General features: G+C 42.8%; 1 protein-coding gene across 4 annotated transcripts in view; it reads right to left on the bottom strand.

Annotated features, from left to right (window-relative positions):
- Positions 1–17,193, bottom strand: part of anapc1 (anaphase promoting complex subunit 1) — a 112,128-nt gene that overhangs the window by 81,710 nt on the left and 13,225 nt on the right. For all 4 annotated transcript variants that reach the window (XR_006023401.1, XM_042066284.1, XM_042066283.1 and 1 more), the window contains exons 17-28: positions 16,057–16,244; positions 15,631–15,702; positions 14,681–14,946; positions 11,155–11,246; positions 10,580–10,728; positions 8,391–8,469; positions 7,945–7,987; positions 5,639–5,712; positions 5,091–5,269; positions 4,450–4,679; positions 3,389–3,507; positions 1–168 (exon numbers count right to left, since the gene is read on the bottom strand). The exon at positions 1–168 is cut by the window's left edge and continues 104 nt beyond it. Coding sequence is in view for 3 of the 4 variants with exons in the window: in XM_042066284.1 (XP_041922218.1) it covers positions 1–168; positions 3,389–3,507; positions 4,450–4,679; positions 5,091–5,269; positions 5,639–5,712; positions 7,945–7,987; positions 8,391–8,469; positions 10,580–10,728; positions 11,155–11,246; positions 14,681–14,946; positions 15,631–15,702; positions 16,057–16,244 (1,659 nt within the window). In the remaining variant the exon portion in view is untranslated. The remainder of the gene's footprint in view (positions 169–3,388; positions 3,508–4,449; positions 4,680–5,090; positions 5,270–5,638; positions 5,713–7,944; positions 7,988–8,390; positions 8,470–10,579; positions 10,729–11,154; positions 11,247–14,680; positions 14,947–15,630; positions 15,703–16,056; positions 16,245–17,193) is intronic.

The raw sequence follows: 17,193 nt of genomic DNA, 5'->3' as shown, positions 1-17,193 counted from the left end.
TCTTGGGCTTGTTGTAGGCGATCCAGGCCGACTCCACCTGCGAGGCAGGCGCAATCTTCAGGCCCGCCGCCACGCCGTTGTGGAAGCTGGCCCAGCTGGTCATGTTGGCCGGCACGTCAATGTTGCCACTGCTCAGGTCCACCATGGTGTTACGAGGAGGGGCCCGGCCTGAGGAGGAGGAGGAGGAGGAGGTGGAGTAAAAAGGAGGTGTAGGTGGATGAGGAGGATGTGGAGGAGGAAGAGATGGATAAGTAGGTAGAGGTGGATAAGTAGGTGGAGGAGGAAGAGGAGGTGGAAGTGGATAAGTAGGTGGAGGAGGAGGAGGTGGAGGTGGATAAGTAGGTGGAGGAGGAGGAGATAGAGGTGGATAAGTAGTTTGAGGAGGAGGCGGAGGTGGATACGGAGGAGGTGTAGGTGGATGAGGTGGAGGAGGAGGAGGTGGATAAGTAGGTGGAGGAGGAGGAGAGCCACATAATACACAAGTGAGACGCCAAACAAAAAGAGAAAATTTCAATGGAAACTCAATAGCCACGTTTACATGCAGGTTTTTTTTAACAGTCAGATTGACATCATTCCAATTGAAGCCCAAGATCAGATCAACTATTTATATGTCATAATAATCTAATCGAATTTTATCCATGTTACAAGATCAGTAATCCAACTCCAATGGCGAGTAATGAGCATGTGCAAAACTTGCTCATGAATCTGAGTGGAATCTGGAGTGTTTACATGATGACACTAAATGATGACTAAATGATGACTAAATGATGACAAAACAGAGGTACTTCTGGTTGGACCAAAACTAAAGCGAGATATTATTCTTAGTAATCTGGGGAACTTGGCACACCAGGTCAAACCAAAAGTAACAAGCCTCGGTGTCATCTTAGATGCAGAGTTAAGTTTTAAGCCCCATATCAGTAAAGTTACTCAGACAGCCTATTTCCACTTAAGAAACATTGCCAAAGTGCGGCCCTTTTTAACTCAACAAGATGCAGAAAAACTAATTCACGCCTTTATCACTAGCAGGTTAGACTACTGCAATGCACTTTTCACTGGTCTTCCCAAAAAACATCTAAAGAAATTGGCACTCATACAGAACTCTGCGGCTAGACTTTTAACTAAGACTAAGAAGAGAGAACACATCACCCCTGTGTTGGCTGAACTGCACTGGCTCCCTATTTCCTATAGAATTGATTTTAAGGTTATGTTAATTACTTACAAAGCTCTGAATGGCATAGCACCTTCATATATCTCTGAGCTTTTAATATCTTATCAACCACAAAGGAAACTTAGATCATCCAATTCTAATCTTTTAATCGTACCCAAAGTGCTCCACAAACAAAGTGGAGAAGCTGCGTTTATCCATTATGCCCCCAAACTATGGAACACCCTGCCTCTGTACATCAAGCAGGCGAGTTCAGTAAATATTTTTAAAAAAGATCTGAAAACATACCTGTACAGGAAAGCTTTTAGTTAACTCATCTTATCCTGTAGACTACATTTTCAGATTATTCTACATCTGCTACTATTGGAGGGCGCAGCCAGCCAGAAGCAGATGGGCTCCCCCTATTAAGTCAGGTTCTGCTCAAGGTTTCTTCCTGGAATATGGGAGTTTTTCCTTGCCACAGTTGCCATATGGCGTGCTTGTGGGGGGTAAGAGGGTTAAGGCTGCCAGTCTTATGACGTCATTTTCTATATTTTTGATATGTTGCTGAGCATATCATAAACAGCAAAGAAAAGTGATTGATAATGACTGACTGACTACTATTGTGTTACATGCTTCAAATGTAAAGCACTTTGAGCTGCATTCTGTGTATGAAAGGTGCTATACAAATAAAGCTTTATTATTATTATTATTATTATTACATGGCTGTTCAATTGGATTCTATACGGAACAAACCACTTCCCTTTGATCCAACAGAAATTTCAATCCAAATTGAGCAGTTTTATTCTGAGGTGTTTGAGTAAGTATAAGTATATATATTCTTTTGATCCTGTGAGGGAAATTTGGTCTCTGCATTTATCCCAATCCGTGAATTAGTGAAACACACACAGCACACAGTGTACACACAGTGAGGTGAAGCACACACTAACCCCGGCGCAGTGAGCTGCCTGCATCAACAGTGGCGCTCGGGGAGCAGTGAGGGGTTAGGTGCCTTGCTCAAGGGCACTTCAGCCGTGCCTACTGGTCGGGGTTCGAACCGGCAACCCTCTGGTTACAGGTCCGAAGTGCTAACCAGTAGGCCATGGCTGTCCAAATGCCTTGATTGGATTTCAATTGAATCAGATTCCAATCAGACTAAATGTGCCCGTTCAAAGCTCTAAAGTAATCTAATGAAAGCTAATTAGACTAAACACAGACAAGAGTAGTCAGGCAACTTGCCTCTATATGGACACACAAACACAAACACACACACACACACACACACACACACACACACACACACACAATTACCATCTGCCCCGTATTGACAACAGAAAAAGCCTGACAGTGAAGAATATATCACTAAATATTCAAGTATCATTAAATATTCAATATCCATCTTTCTGGCTCTGTAGGTTACACAACAAAATCGTGCGACTGTCCTTGTTTTGAATGTTTCCTTGTTGTCTTGTCCTGCTTTCTGTTAATGGTGGAGCCTCTCATCTCTCATGTGGTCCTGTCATGTGGTCATCAGAGAGAGGAGTATGGATGAGCCCATGAAAGCTGCGTTTTGTCTGTGCCGTAAACTGAAAACAGTCCACACGTTTGTCCTCTCTGGACAGAAACAAGGCTCCTGCCATAATTACGGGCTGGGCCTTCACAGGAGGAACGGAGCGCAGACTTAAAGGTACTTTTATGTGGCACTTGTGAGACGGCCCCAGGGACACGTCACAAACATAAACAGCAACACAACCAGAGACTTACGCAAGGTTGGGCCAAGAGGGACTCATGTTCTTGTTTGTTGGGAAAAATGTTCCAAGCGTAAATGGATCAGGAAGTGGGACAAAGAAACCCTATTCCTCACAACCACAAGTGTATCATAGCTCAGCAGCACCTTACCAAACACTGGTGTGAGTACTGTTTACCAGATATGTTCACAGGGAGAACAGCAACCCTGCATTTACAGCGCAAGAGAAGTGCTAGTGCATACATACAGTTTTCATCAGCCAGAAACAGTAAAGCCTTATTCATAGTGTACGCAAGCTACACGAACACAAACAGAACCAGCTGGAGCAGGAGGGGCCTGGCGCCTACTTCCGTAGTAAAATGTGCCGTCCAATTTTTTTGTAACGCAACACAAGCGTGAGTGGCATGTCCGAGGGAGAACGGCAAACCTGCATTTACAGTGCAACAAAAGCACATGTGCACACGTACTATTGGCATCAGCCAGAAACAGTAACATACCAGTGAGGTTGAGCTTTGGCACAGGTAGGGGTTCTGTAGGCACGGGTCGGTAGGAAAACAGGGTGAAGAGGCCTCTGCCAACAGGCAGTGCCATGGTGCGCTGGCACAGCAGCAGGAGCCTATTACAGACAGAGGAGGGAAGAACATATGGACTGAATTTATGTCCATTCCAGAACACTCAGTTGACCACTCGCTCACTGCAGTGCAATGTTTCGATAAGTTCAAATGCATTTATAAGGCTCAAATGAGAATATGGCAAAAGTAGTAATTCATACACATTAACATAAGCAGTCATTAATCAGGCAGGTCTCCTCCATCATATATTTTATTATTATTTCACTGTATCCTAAAAATGTACAGTACAGCTTTACATACATTTATACATTCATTAATTCATCCCACCTTCACTTATTCTCAGAGTCAAAGATTCAGAGTTTAGGCTACAGGGTACTGAGTAAGTCGTGGGGTCAAGTGAAGACACAGCCAGACCTGATTTGACTCACTACAGACGTGGAAGCTCAACGTTGCCGATGTGTCAACGATGTAAATCTGCATATGTGCAAGACTCCACCAGTAGCGATGACATCTGACACGACATGGCTAACCCCAGCAGCACTTTTACTTTCTCCGCTTCAGCTCTGTCTGCCTGCACTACTGAAATCTGCGGTGAACACACCGTGCCGTTAACACGACTGAGTGACTGTAGGAAAGTGCGTGTGAGAGAGTAAATGCATGCATGCGTGGTTAACTGCATACACTTCTCTCTGTGTGCGTGTGTGTGTGTGTGTGTGTGTGTGTGTGTGTGTGTGTGTGTGTGTGTGTGTGTGTGTGTGTGTGTGTGTGTGTGTGTGTGTGTGTGCATGTGCGTGTGCGTGTGCATGTGTGTGTGTGTGAATGTGCATACTGCATACATAAGTAATTGTGTGTTTGCTTCTGTGTGCTTGTGTGTGTGTGTGTGTGTGTGTGTGTTCAAGAGCATTTGTCTTTGGACTTTGGTGTGCGTACATGAGAGACAGTAGAAGTGCATCACTGTGTGTGTGTGTGTGTGTGTACACACTCACTTGTTCTCCTTCTCCTCGATGTACTCATGATCGCTGACCTCGGGCAGCTGGGCCACGTTGACGCGGACGGGCCGCGAGCTCTGCAGCAGCCGCCGCACCTCCTGCACGCGCAGGTCCTGACTCCAGATCAGCCCCGTCACCTCGGGGTCCAGGTCCGCCATGCCGTCCTCCTCCTCGTCAGCCTCACTGGGCACCGGCACATCAAGCATCTCGCCCCCAAGGCCTACCGACTGCTCACACACACACACACACACACCAACAAAACACACAAACAGACAAACAAACAAACAAACAAACAAACACGCACGCATATGTACACAGACACACAGTCACAGTGGAATACAAGTAGTCATGTATGATGGTTGCAAACACAATTTCGCATTTAAGATTGAAAAAAGTAAAAAACCTAGTATACCTATTTAAAAAAAAAAACACACACACAAATACACACATACACATTTGTGTATGTACTGTATATACGAGCATTAAAATATTTTTCTAATTTAACTCTTCGGTAGCAAAACGGATATAGGCAAGTAGCGCTAAAAATTCATCTCAGACTTTCTAACATCATAAGACTTCAATCCTGTAATGCATGGTTAGTGCCCTCTCTCAAACACATTCCAGCTTACCACACTTACCGTTTTGGCCTTGGTAGGAGTGACTTTGTGTGCCTGTTTGGTGAGGTCCTGCCGTCCAATCAGTGCACAAACATCTTCGGACCAATCAGAGCACGGGTGCTCTCGGCACTGGTAGATGGCATCTCTGATTGGCAGGGCCGCCCCAAATGGTACCGACTCGAGGTCCTTCAGAGTGAACCCTTTAAAATGAACACCAAGCATTAACAAGCAATTAACTAAATTATGAATTAACTAAATGTACTTATTAAACTACTTGTTATGATGCACAGTTACGGACTTTAATACTGGTATGTTTTTCAAGCTGTGTGAAAAGGAATTACATTTTTACTAATTTATATAGTTATTAGCAAATATCTCCTCAAGGAACTTGACCGGTGTAAGGGACCCTGATATTAGAGAGGTATGAAGACAACAGGCTTCAAACTACGTAAATTAATCAGTTACACTTGAAAAGCACATTATTGTTCTGATTTAAAGTCATCGGTGGGGGGTGTGTTTGGATGCAACAGGTGTTTGCGTCTGACAGGCGGAAAGTCGGAGTGCCGCACCAGCAGAGGTCAGCCACTCCATCAGCCTCTCGGCCAGGTTCCCCTGCGGGGCCTCAAACTTCACGCTGCTCTCTCTGCAAACATTCACACACGCGCACACACACACACACACACACACACACACACACACACACACACGCACACAAAGATGATGAGTCACTTTTTTTTACTCAGAAGTTATTTGGGGGGAGGCAGGTGACAAATGCCATCTGATTCCAGCGTGTGGTTTAGGGGCCGTTTATACGAGAACGATTGCGAAGGAAGACGACAAAATATTTTATCATAAGTGCCTTTCGTTTACACGGCGACCCCGCCATCGGGGCTTGAAGACGCAAAAATCTGAAGACTCCTTCCAGAGTGTAGAGTTTTGAAGACGACCCGGGTTTCGTCTCCGTCTAAACGGCTAAACCAAAGATCCTAGATTACCTCTCTGGCTAAACTGTCAAATTAGAATGTCTGCGCGTGACGTACCGGGGTTCGATCACACCACCACTAGTGCTGGGCGGTATGACCAAAAATGTATATCATGGTATTTTTCAAAATTCACGGTATATGACGGTATTTTTTTTCCCCCATGCATAATCAGATGTTCACAGCATTTTCTACAGGTTGAGAGAGGAATTGCTGCAGTACACCGACTAAGGATGGTCTATTTTACTGTCATGATGTATAAAAACTCCACACTAGTGGTAATGCAGTTTTGCATGCCACCCGAAAATGATGCCGTTTACAAAGAGCCACTCATGATTCTAATGAAGAATCTAATCAGAATGCAAAGACAATTGCAGTCAAAATACAGAACTTTTACTGTGCAAATTTCACAAACAAAAGTAGTGCAACTTGCAATAATTATACTTTTTTTGAAAATTATACAATTTAAAATAAAACCTCTCTGCTAATATGCTTACTCTGTCAAATAGGCCTATCATAAACATGCCTTATTGTTATTGTGTGGTTTACATGACGTTAGTGGTAGGCTAACGTTAACGTCAAACACAACATGACATGACAAAACACAACATCAACATCAGTTGAGGGCTGCAACTTCACTTTTTAAATGACAATATCCTGGCCGGACTACTGTTGTCAGTGATATAAGTATTTGAAATGAACATGATTTCTTAATGTCTAGTGACATATCAGGGCCATTTTATGATTAATTGAAATATTTTTCTTACATACGGTTCCTTTAACAAAAAAGTTTGTTTTGGTGCACTGATGACAGTCCGGATCATTTCTAACTAGCCAGCTAGTATTGCTCAGTGCATGTCTATAACATGCTTTATTTGCTACCTGGATAATTTCAGCGAATATCCTTAAGGTGAGATGAATGATAAGAACATTAAACTTCACTGTGTTGAACAATCTCAATAGAATTTTCATGACGGAAATCCAGAAAGGGTTAAAGCGGAGCTAGTAATCAAGGATCTTTGGTAAATCCCTTTCAATGCAGTATCCCTTAACATTTTTCCTTAACTAAAGAAACATTTGAAGGTATCCTGTGCAACACCCTTAAATAAATCCCTTACCTAAGGAGAAATTAAGCCTTAAGGGTCATACTTCAAGGGAAAAACTTGCCTCGCCTCACTAATGCCTCGCAGTGGCACCATGTGTGCGTGTGAAAAAAGTCCCGTCTGAAACACTGTCGTGCGGCGCAGCGTTCCAAACGTTGTGTAATCAAATACACCGGTATGGCGGTATATTAAAAATTAAAATATACACCGGTATACGGTGTGAACCGGTATACCGCCCAGCACTAACCACCACCCAGCGGTCTGGAATGCATATCCAATCGAATATCATATACTCTTGCGTCTTCGTATTTCCCCCTGAGAATGCTCGTCTAAACGCGAATAAAAAAATGAAGACGAGACGCCACTTCTGCATCTTCTCTTTTCATCGTCACCGTATAAACGTAGCCTAAGACTAGTGCCACAAAAGGGCACCAGGGACTGATGAGTCTGATAACAGACTGCACTTCTGCCAAGTCTCAGGTCTCGGTGAGGAAATCAATTACTCTGCGATAAGATGATTTCCTCATTTATTTATTTATTTTCTTAACTACACAAATCCTCTGAATGCAAGTAAGTGATAACAAGGGTGAGAGCACACTCCTGATCTCATTCAGAAAGATAATAATTACAATAACGATATTACAACCCAACAACAACAACAAACATCTTTCAAGCATTTGCACTAGATGCTTTCCAAGAAATGGATAAGACACCAGGCCTTCAATGACTAATTCTACTCAAAAAGTAGTCACTGTTCCATAGATCCCGATGCTGAAAAAAAAAAAAACGTACCTCCTGATTTCGGGAATTTGATCACAGATGTTCTTCTTCTGCCCTGTGATGGAGAAGCACAGTATTAACAGTATTATGTGCTTACAGGTCATGTGTGGCAAAATAAAACTTCTGCCAATAATGCGTCATCTCTAAACCAACTCAATCATATTAATCATATTAAGTGTTACATATTACATGTACAATAAATTCAATTCTGTTTTCTCCTCACCCTTGGAGACCATGGAAAGTCTTCATTTGTGCTATGCAAAATCACATTATATGCCTTCAGCACTGTTTATTCATCCAATTACTATTTCCATATTGCAATATGTTTATCATGCCCCCCCGCACTCTGCCCCCTCCACCCCCACTGCCCATGGGAGTGTCTTGTGGTCAGAGGGGCACAGCATGTCAATCTCAGACAGACACAGTGACCCGGCCTGTGAAAACTCAGCTCAGCTCACCTGCAGAGATCTTGGCCAGGTATTTAGAGACGTTTTCCGACACCGCATTCTTGTCTCCAGCCACGTACAACGCGTAACTCTAGAGAGAGAGAGACAGAGAGAGAGACAGAGAGAGAGACAGAGAGAGATAGATAGATAGATAGATAGATAGAGAGAAAGAGAGAGACGGAGAGAGAGAGAGACAGAGATAGATAGAGAGAGAGAGAGAGACGGAGAGAGAGAGAGAGAGAGAGAGAGACAGAGATAGATAGATAGATAGAGAAAGAGAGAGAGAGACGGAGAGAGAGAAAGAGACAGGGAGACAGATAGATAGATAGAGAGAAAGAGAGAGAGAGACGGAGAGAGAGAGAGACAGAGATAGATAGAGAGAGAGAGAGACGGAGAGAGAGAGAGAGACAGAGATAGATAGATAGATAGATAGATAGATAGAGAGACAGAGATAGATAGATAGATAGATAGATAGATAGATAGATAGAGAGAGAGAGAGAGAGAAAGAGAGAGATACAAATAGATAGAGAGAGAGTTAGAGAGGATGAGGGGAGGGTTGGTGGAATGAATGGGTCAAATAACATAGTGGAGATGAGGGGTGGGAGAAAGAGAACGAGATAGAAAGAAATAACGAATAAACAACCGAATGAAAGAACAAAAGAAAGAAAGAGATATTGGGTGGGAACACAAGTAATGAAAGATAAAAAGAAGAGAGAGAACGAGAGAGAAAAAGTGAGTAGGGGTGGAGGGGATGAGAGAAGCCGATTGAGTATCTGCAGTGGGACAGCACCGTTGTGGTTTTAGTGGCAATGACTAAACCCGTCTGCTTTAGAAAATAATAGCGCAAAGACATTCAGACTTCCAGGCTCGTCCTCATTCATTCATCACATTCCAGTGCGCGGCCGACCACGGCCCGATTTTAACGTGCTTAGAATGACGGGCTTAACATTGCCTGATTTTGTAGTCCATCAGGACTAAAGCAGGAATCTGAAGGAGAGAGAAACAATTCTGTTCCGGCTGACACAGGAAATTGCGTGTGAGAGAGGGGTTGATGGAGGTTTAAACAAGTTAAGCAATGCCAGTAATGTTCTGTCCGATAATCAGGTGGATGGTAGGGAAGGGGATGTAGTGTGTGTGTGTGTGTGTGTGTGTGTGTGTGTGTGTGTGTGTGTGAGTGAGAGGAGGACTAGGGTAAATACAGGCTATAATTGCATGACATGTCGTTAGTGTCTCTCTGTCCATTGTGCGTCACTGTGCTTGGCACGATGGTAGGACAGACAAACCATCCCCTTCCCCCTCTTCTGTCAAACACACACAAACACACACCCCACTCAGCGTCACTCCTCCATCAACCTCCCACCATCACTCATGATTCAGACCTCCAATGCTTAATTAAGGTTAGGCAGCTCTTATCCAACACACACACACACACACACACACACACACAGACACACACACAGACACACACACACAGGAGAAGAGGGACACAGATGCCATTGGAGGAACTCAGAACAGACCGAGTAAACAGATGGAAAAATGTCACTGTGATTAGCTGGGAGCAAAATGCCGACTAACTAGTTGACATTTCCATTGAGCATGCGAGAGCTACAGCACCATGTGACCCCACATTTGCACCTCTGTTATTAAAGGATTCCGTCGTGACCTCCCGTCAACCCTGCAGGAACTCGCCGAGAGGCAAGGTAGCACTTTCGAGTGGGCACGTAGCTCTGCACCTACTGTAGATGTCTTAATTACTGATCCCAACAAGATGCTTAGGAACACTGCCCCCTGCTGGGCATGGGCCACTGAGGAATCAGTACTGCCTAAACTCAATACATTCTTTCCATGTTCCTCCTCCTAGGATACACTATATCCATTCTGCACCTAATTCTGCTAATGAAGGATTCTGTAAGCCACGCTGTGCGTAACTACTGTGGTAGAAGTACTAGAGACCAAAGAAGCACGTGTTACAGAGTAACCTGGCCCATAAAAGCTGTAGGTGAAAAGTAAGCAGAGGTCTTGTCTGAACGTTCCTGTGGAAAGTCACTGAATGTAGCTACTGTGAGAAAGTCAACCCATTAGTGAAGACAAAGTGCTTTTCAGGGGGGCATCATTTACACATGTGTGATAGATCAGGCTTCATTCATCATCACAACATCACTTCTCAATGCTGATAAAAAAAGAAATGCTCAGCCACTTACAAGCACCAGTAGTTTGGTCCTCTCGCAAATGCCAGGCAGGTAGGGGAAAGGTGGCACGTCCTCCCCTCTGAGGCAGTGGCGGAGCCAGCCAAACACACAGGGTGGCTCCGGCGTCAGGAACGAGGGCCGGGTCATCTGCTCCATCTGGGCTGAGGGGGGCAACAAGGAGGGGGGATTAGGGGCAATTTAGGCCATGACCGAACAGCATACGATACAGTACATATGCCAGTCTCCCCAATCATCACACACCATGAACCTAACAATTGATACAGCCTCAATTATCTCCATCTCGTCCATCCTAATTCTAGATAGATCCAGAGGGAGTGAGTGATAGTTAATGAAGAGAGATGAGAAGAGAAAACAAGAATTAATTTGTCAAAAAAAAGTTGGCAATAGTGGAAGAAGAAAACAAAGAGAGAGAAGAAAAGAAAAATTACAAATCAAAAGCAGATGTGAGATGCTGAGAGAGGGATTGTACGATAGAACAAACCAAAAAAAACAAAACAAGACAAGGGAGCACTGGCCATTCTAATGAGAGGCCCTATGACGGGCGCCTCCATTGATTTGCCACTTACCCTGGTCGATCACGCAGGACTCGTGGAACGTTTTGATGAACGAGGGGTAATCGCGCCAGTACAGATCAATGTACTCCTCCAGCTGCAGGTCTCTGATGAGAGAGATGGGGAAACAATCAGCACCAGCCTTCAACACTAACACCACCTCCACCCGACCAACCTGACCCCACACCCCCACACCATCTCAACCAGGGGTTCTTCATCTCAGCTTGGTCAGCTAATCGATACTTACACTAATACTAATAGCAGCCCTAACCAGCCCATGAATCACCAGCAGCGCTACGTCACAGCCGTAAGAGTCCAGACTCAGAGTAAAACACACGCTGAAAAATGAGGCTGGGGGACCGGGGGAGGTCGACACTGGAGTGAATTAATGAGACCTTTCTGGAGGACTAATTTGGCTCCCCTTTCAGATATCAGAGCTGTATCTAGGTCTAGACAACAAAATGTGTTTTCAGTCTGAATCTTGTCTAAATGGTTTTTAATGTTAATAAAAATGGTCCTCGAATTACCACAGTGCAATAATTCTGAAAATGATGGGCCATCTCTTAAGATTCCAGGTTTCAAGTTTTCTTCCTACAACGTTTCTTGCCTGTTGCCTTAGTGCTTGGACAAGAAAGATTAAGAAACAAGTTCAAGCTGGGCTCTGTTAAGTACCTTGTGACATTGTCTTATGTTATGGTACCAAACTAAACTGAATTAAATATTCTACTCCTGTTAATGTTTATTATCTAATAAATAATTATACCAAGAAATACAAAAAAAAAAAAAAAACACTTCAAAAAGATCAAAGTGAATAGAACACACAGGGAAGTGTATCTTGACTGTTTGTGAGCTTGATGGTCTTTTGGGCCCCCACTGTCAACTTCAAGGCAGCGCTGCCAGTTGACTTCAAGGCACCTAATCCTAACCTAACCCTAGCGCCTTCAAGACGGTACTGCCTTGAAGTCGACGATGGGGGCCCAAAAGACCATATAACAATGCGTGTGGTAAAAGTATCTATTGTTACTCTAAGGTCACCTACTGCACTGTAGCTTGAATGTCATTTCTCTTAAGTCACTTTGGATAAATGCAACGTGCTGTAATGTCATATGTAAATATTTAGGGCTGTGCAATTAATCAAATTAATTCCTTAATTATCAACTATGACTTGAAACTATGAAAACATCATTATCAAAATGTAATGATTTTTTTGCTGCATTTGCTTTAATGCCATCTTTTTGACTAGTGCATCCCTTTGCTTTAAAGTGGTAACAGTTGTATACATCATCTTTTTTTGCACAACTTTGTTTTTTTTTTTTTCAGTTGAATTATATTTAACATTCAATGTAACTAGTGCAGTGCCTGTTCAAACATGTCATTCCTGTAGAAAACCTGTAGCCCAATTACATGCCCGCAGGTATGCATGCTTTAAAAATAGGATGATAGGGAAAACATCATTCCAGCTAAGCATTCAATAAATATTATATTAGAATATATTAGCCTATAATTGATGTGCAGTAAGCAAAATTTAGGCATGGCTGCATGTGACATTTTTACAAATCAAAATGACATAAGCCTAGCAGCTGTTTTGAGTTAGGGCTATATGTTTATTGTTAAGCTTATTGAATAACTTCCTGATAAGAGAAGAGAAACCATTTTGTGGAATGACGCATAATCATATGAAATTTGCAACGATGTGACTCAACAATCTCTGATAGTCTATAAGTGTCTGCCACTCGTTGTCTGTAGCTGATCGAAATGACATAAGCCTAAAGCTTTGATGTAAGGCTATATGTTCAGCCTATTGAGTAACTTAATGATATAGAAGGCAAACCATTTTGTAGAAAGATGCATCATCATTTGAAATTTGCAATAATGTGACTTTGGTAACATACAGTAAGTGACATGTCGCTCTGTCTGTCACTCATTGTCTAGCTGTGTGGCATTCTGAAACGTCTTTAAATTTTACATCATTTTGAATAGCCACTGCATACCCGTGTTTGTTGGCGTATTGTTGCAAAATCTGCGGAATCATTTTATGCAAGCAAACTACATACATGTCAGACATGATAATCATCCAAACATCTTGCATCTTGACCTGTGCCCTGATATAGTGCTGCTCTGTGCTGTGTGAGAGGGGGAGTGGCTTCAGTATAGTATATATACTGTAGTAGAGTGAAGAAAGCCAATGTGTGCTTCTTTTACAAATATATTTAACAATATATTTTGCATTACTTATCCAAACAATGTCAAACTTGGCGCTGCACTTACTCGTGCCCGTAACAAGACACCTGCCAAGTTTGAAATCAATCGGATAAACGGTTCGAAAGATGTGCGAATAACGGACAGACATTCCTGTAATGTATAGATAGATAGATGGTGATGGTAGCATAGAGGCTAAGGAGCTGAGCTAGCATGCAGTAGGCAGCCTAGGCTGTACACAAATGTGTGGGCTGATACAAAAAAACATTTCAATAAGGGCAAAATGAGTAGAATGCGAAGGGATGTGCCATTTCATGGATGCGTGTACTAAAGTAGTATCTACCGTTAAGTTAAGGCCTTGTTTTGCACTTCAGCTTAAATGTTATTTCTCTTTTGATGTCGCTTTGGATAAATGTAACATAATAGTGCTGGGCGGTATGACCAAAAATGTATATCACGGTATTTTTCAAAATTCGGTTTCACGGTATATGACGGTATTTTTTTTTCCATGCATAATCAGATGTTCACAGCATTTTCTACAGGTTGAGAGAGGAATTGCTGCAGTAGATTGACTAAGGATGGTCTATTTTACTGTGATGATGTAGAATAACTCCACACTAGTGGTAATGCAGGTTTGCATGGCCCCAGAAAATGATGCTGTTTACAAAGAGCCACTCATGATTCTAGCAGCGTTCGAAACGTTGTGTAATCAAATACACCGGTATGTCGGTATATTAATAATTCATATCATAACGAAAATATACACCGGTATACGATGTGAACCGGTATACCGCCCAGCACTATAACATAATGTAATGCAATTAGAGACGTAAAAGTCTGGGCTCAGAAAGGAAAAGTCCTGCCATGTATCGGTTCTACCTGTGCCCTTAATACAGTTGATTTCACTAATTACTCTACCTGGCTTAAAGGGATATTCCACCATTTGGGGAAATGCACTCGTTTTCCACCTCCCCTTGAGTTTTACCTTTCCCCAGTTCATCCAGCCGTTCTCTGAATCTTAAAGTAACACTTTTAGCTCCAGCTCATTGAATCAGATTAGACCGTTAGCTTATAGGAGAGATGCTAACGGTCTAATCTGATTCAATGAGCTGGAGCTAAAAGTGCTACTGTCAGACTCAGAACGGCTGGATGGTGGAATATCCCTTTAAGACCTGTGCTAAGACCTGAATCACCTGAAAAAGTGAATGGTTGGAACAAAAATGTGGCAGGGCTTTTACTTTCTGGAGCTGGACTTTTACGCCTCTGAATGTAATATATGGCGTAGTCAGTGGAATATGTAAAGGTAAAAAGGTAATAATTCAAAGGTAAGTGACAGGCCAACCTGGCCATCTGCTGCAGGAGGCCCACTAGGGAGCGGGCTCCACTTCTTTGCAGCTCGTCCAGCTTCAGGTCTTCGTAGAGCAGGTGCAGCACAGCGAACAGGGACGGGATGTGCTGAAACAAAGGGGCCGAGGAGTCCACACTCAGCACAGACATCTGCTCTTCCCTGGCACCAGAGGGCGCCAGAGTGCCCAGCCCCGGCACCCCCGCCACATGCTGCATGGACAGCTGCCAGTGGTAGTCCGAGCTGCGCAGGTAGTCCCAGTCCTAAACAAAGCAAATAAATATTTACAAAAATAAGCAGCTACACACAAGGAATTTAATGCTCAGACATAGGTGTTGGACCCAAACAATTCACTGTTTTTGTCTTAATCCTGGACCCAACCATTGATGGATCGTTAAAAGTCTTGCAACTCCGGTATCATGACTTTCACAACAACACTACACTATGCAAACAAACTCCATTACATAGTCGTGATGACCTTCGTAATGCCAAGGATTAAATTAACGCAGCATCCAACAAGCTAAAAACCCATAATTGATTATCACCCATCAGCCCAGTCCTGAGGATTACATTAGAATGTGACCGTTTGACCCTGTCAGCTAATAACGCTTAAATGCCCACTTCTGATCAAGCCAATATCCCTGATGAGGTCAGTCAAAGGGTGAGACAGACCAAGACAATTTGACAACTATTTTGATGTTTTTGCAAATTTTGCATTGATAGGTGTATTCAGGACATTGAAAGCATGATAAGAAAGATATCTAAATCGCACATGAATGATCCTTCTTAACCAAAAACAAACAAACAGAAAAAAAAAACAAATCAAGCACTTCTAAAAACGTTTCAAACAGCTCTTTTAATAACAAGGATTAGAGACATCAATGCAAGTCCCACATGGCTCCCACTGAGCAAAACCTGTGCACTGCTAAAACAGAGGGCACTCCTACCTCGTCTGAGCCCGTGTCGGCAGGTCTAGCCTTCTTCGGAGCGACTGGGGAGAGAGGCACTTCAATATGGAGCTGTGGAGAGGCAAAGGGGGTCAGGGGTCATATACAAGTACATCTCAGATGCGAGTGGTCCGGCCGCTCTCTTAAGGACAAGGAGGAGGCCAATTTACACAACCACTACCACCACCACACTTTAAAAAGTCAGCAGTGCGTATGATGTTGGAGCTAATTTTAGATGTGAAGAGGCAGCCTTTGTGTGCTTGTGTGCGACTGGAAATATGACAGCTCGCCTTTAATTGTCAATCCGCCTCTTCCTGTTATCACAAAAAACACACATTTAAAAAACAGAAATTGATGCTGCAACAGTTTTGTTGTTATTGCAATTGCTGCTGCTGTTATTGCTGTTGTTGTTGAGACGTCACTCACGTTGCGGGTCCACGTCAGCCGATCGGTGTTGTAGCCCATCATCGTCATGAAGCAGGAGAGGAACAGGTTCCACTCCTGGTGTGTGCTGGGACCACCAGGGGCGTTGTAAGTATTGTACCACTTGACCAGCACTTTCATTGCCATGTCCTTGGGCAGAATGAAGCGGATGGCCTGAAGGCATCGTCTCACTGGGGGAGTCAGACAGAGAATAATAAAAAACAAACTCCGCTGCATCTCCATAGGAATTGACATCCGCAATTTCCCCCTTGGGGATGAACAAAGTAATTATCTATCTATCTATCAACACCAAGACGGACATCGATGAATACTAACTGACATCTTTGGAACAGCACGGAACAGCTTAATAATGCTATGAATCTTATTTTACGGTATTATGAAATGTTTGATTCATTATATAAAATCATGTCTACTTACTAATGACTACATTAAAGTGAAACATTAATATTATTCCAAATCCCTATTTCACTGTTCTAAACAGTTTACATATACATAACATAAACTACTCTACTAATATAACAATAGTGTCATTGACGTATAAAACATAGGTTACTGGATTTGTGTTGCAGTCGTTGAACAACGGCAATTAAGTAGCCCTTAAAAGCCATCATAAGCATCTACAGTAATCTAATCATAACACTAATAGCAAAAAACATTAAACAGATAGGTTTGTGATTTCTAAAATATAAATATCAACCTGTTTGTGTGTAATTTTAATGTGCATCTCACAACATGTGTACTAAATCACTGCCTTTAGTCAAATTCAGCAAATTTAAAACATTACATTTAAGAAATTTAAAACTGTCCGTGCAATTTAAAAGCACCACATAATCAAGCCAATAATGAACTCTGGTCAGGTTCTTCCTTGTTCGACAAGCTTCAAAAGGTCAAAACATAGATGGATGGAATGTCATTTCATTAGTCGCAGAACCCTGTGCTTTTAGACTAAATGATTAAGGCATGGTGGACAAGCTAACTTTAATTGCTGGGTGGTGGGGGTAGGAAGGAATATCAAGAAATAGGGGAGAGATTACAGACAATGATGTCATACGATAAAACAGACCTATTAGCGCCGCTAACCAGACAGAGCTCCACCCAAAACCTATCCAACCCAAATCC

Source organism: Alosa sapidissima, chromosome 16, assembly GCF_018492685.1.
Source record: "Alosa sapidissima isolate fAloSap1 chromosome 16, fAloSap1.pri, whole genome shotgun sequence".
In the NCBI taxonomy this organism is placed as follows: Eukaryota; Metazoa; Chordata; class Actinopteri; order Clupeiformes; family Clupeidae; genus Alosa; species Alosa sapidissima.
Note: the sequence above shows the minus strand (reverse complement) of the source record. Positions and strands in the feature narration are given on the sequence as shown.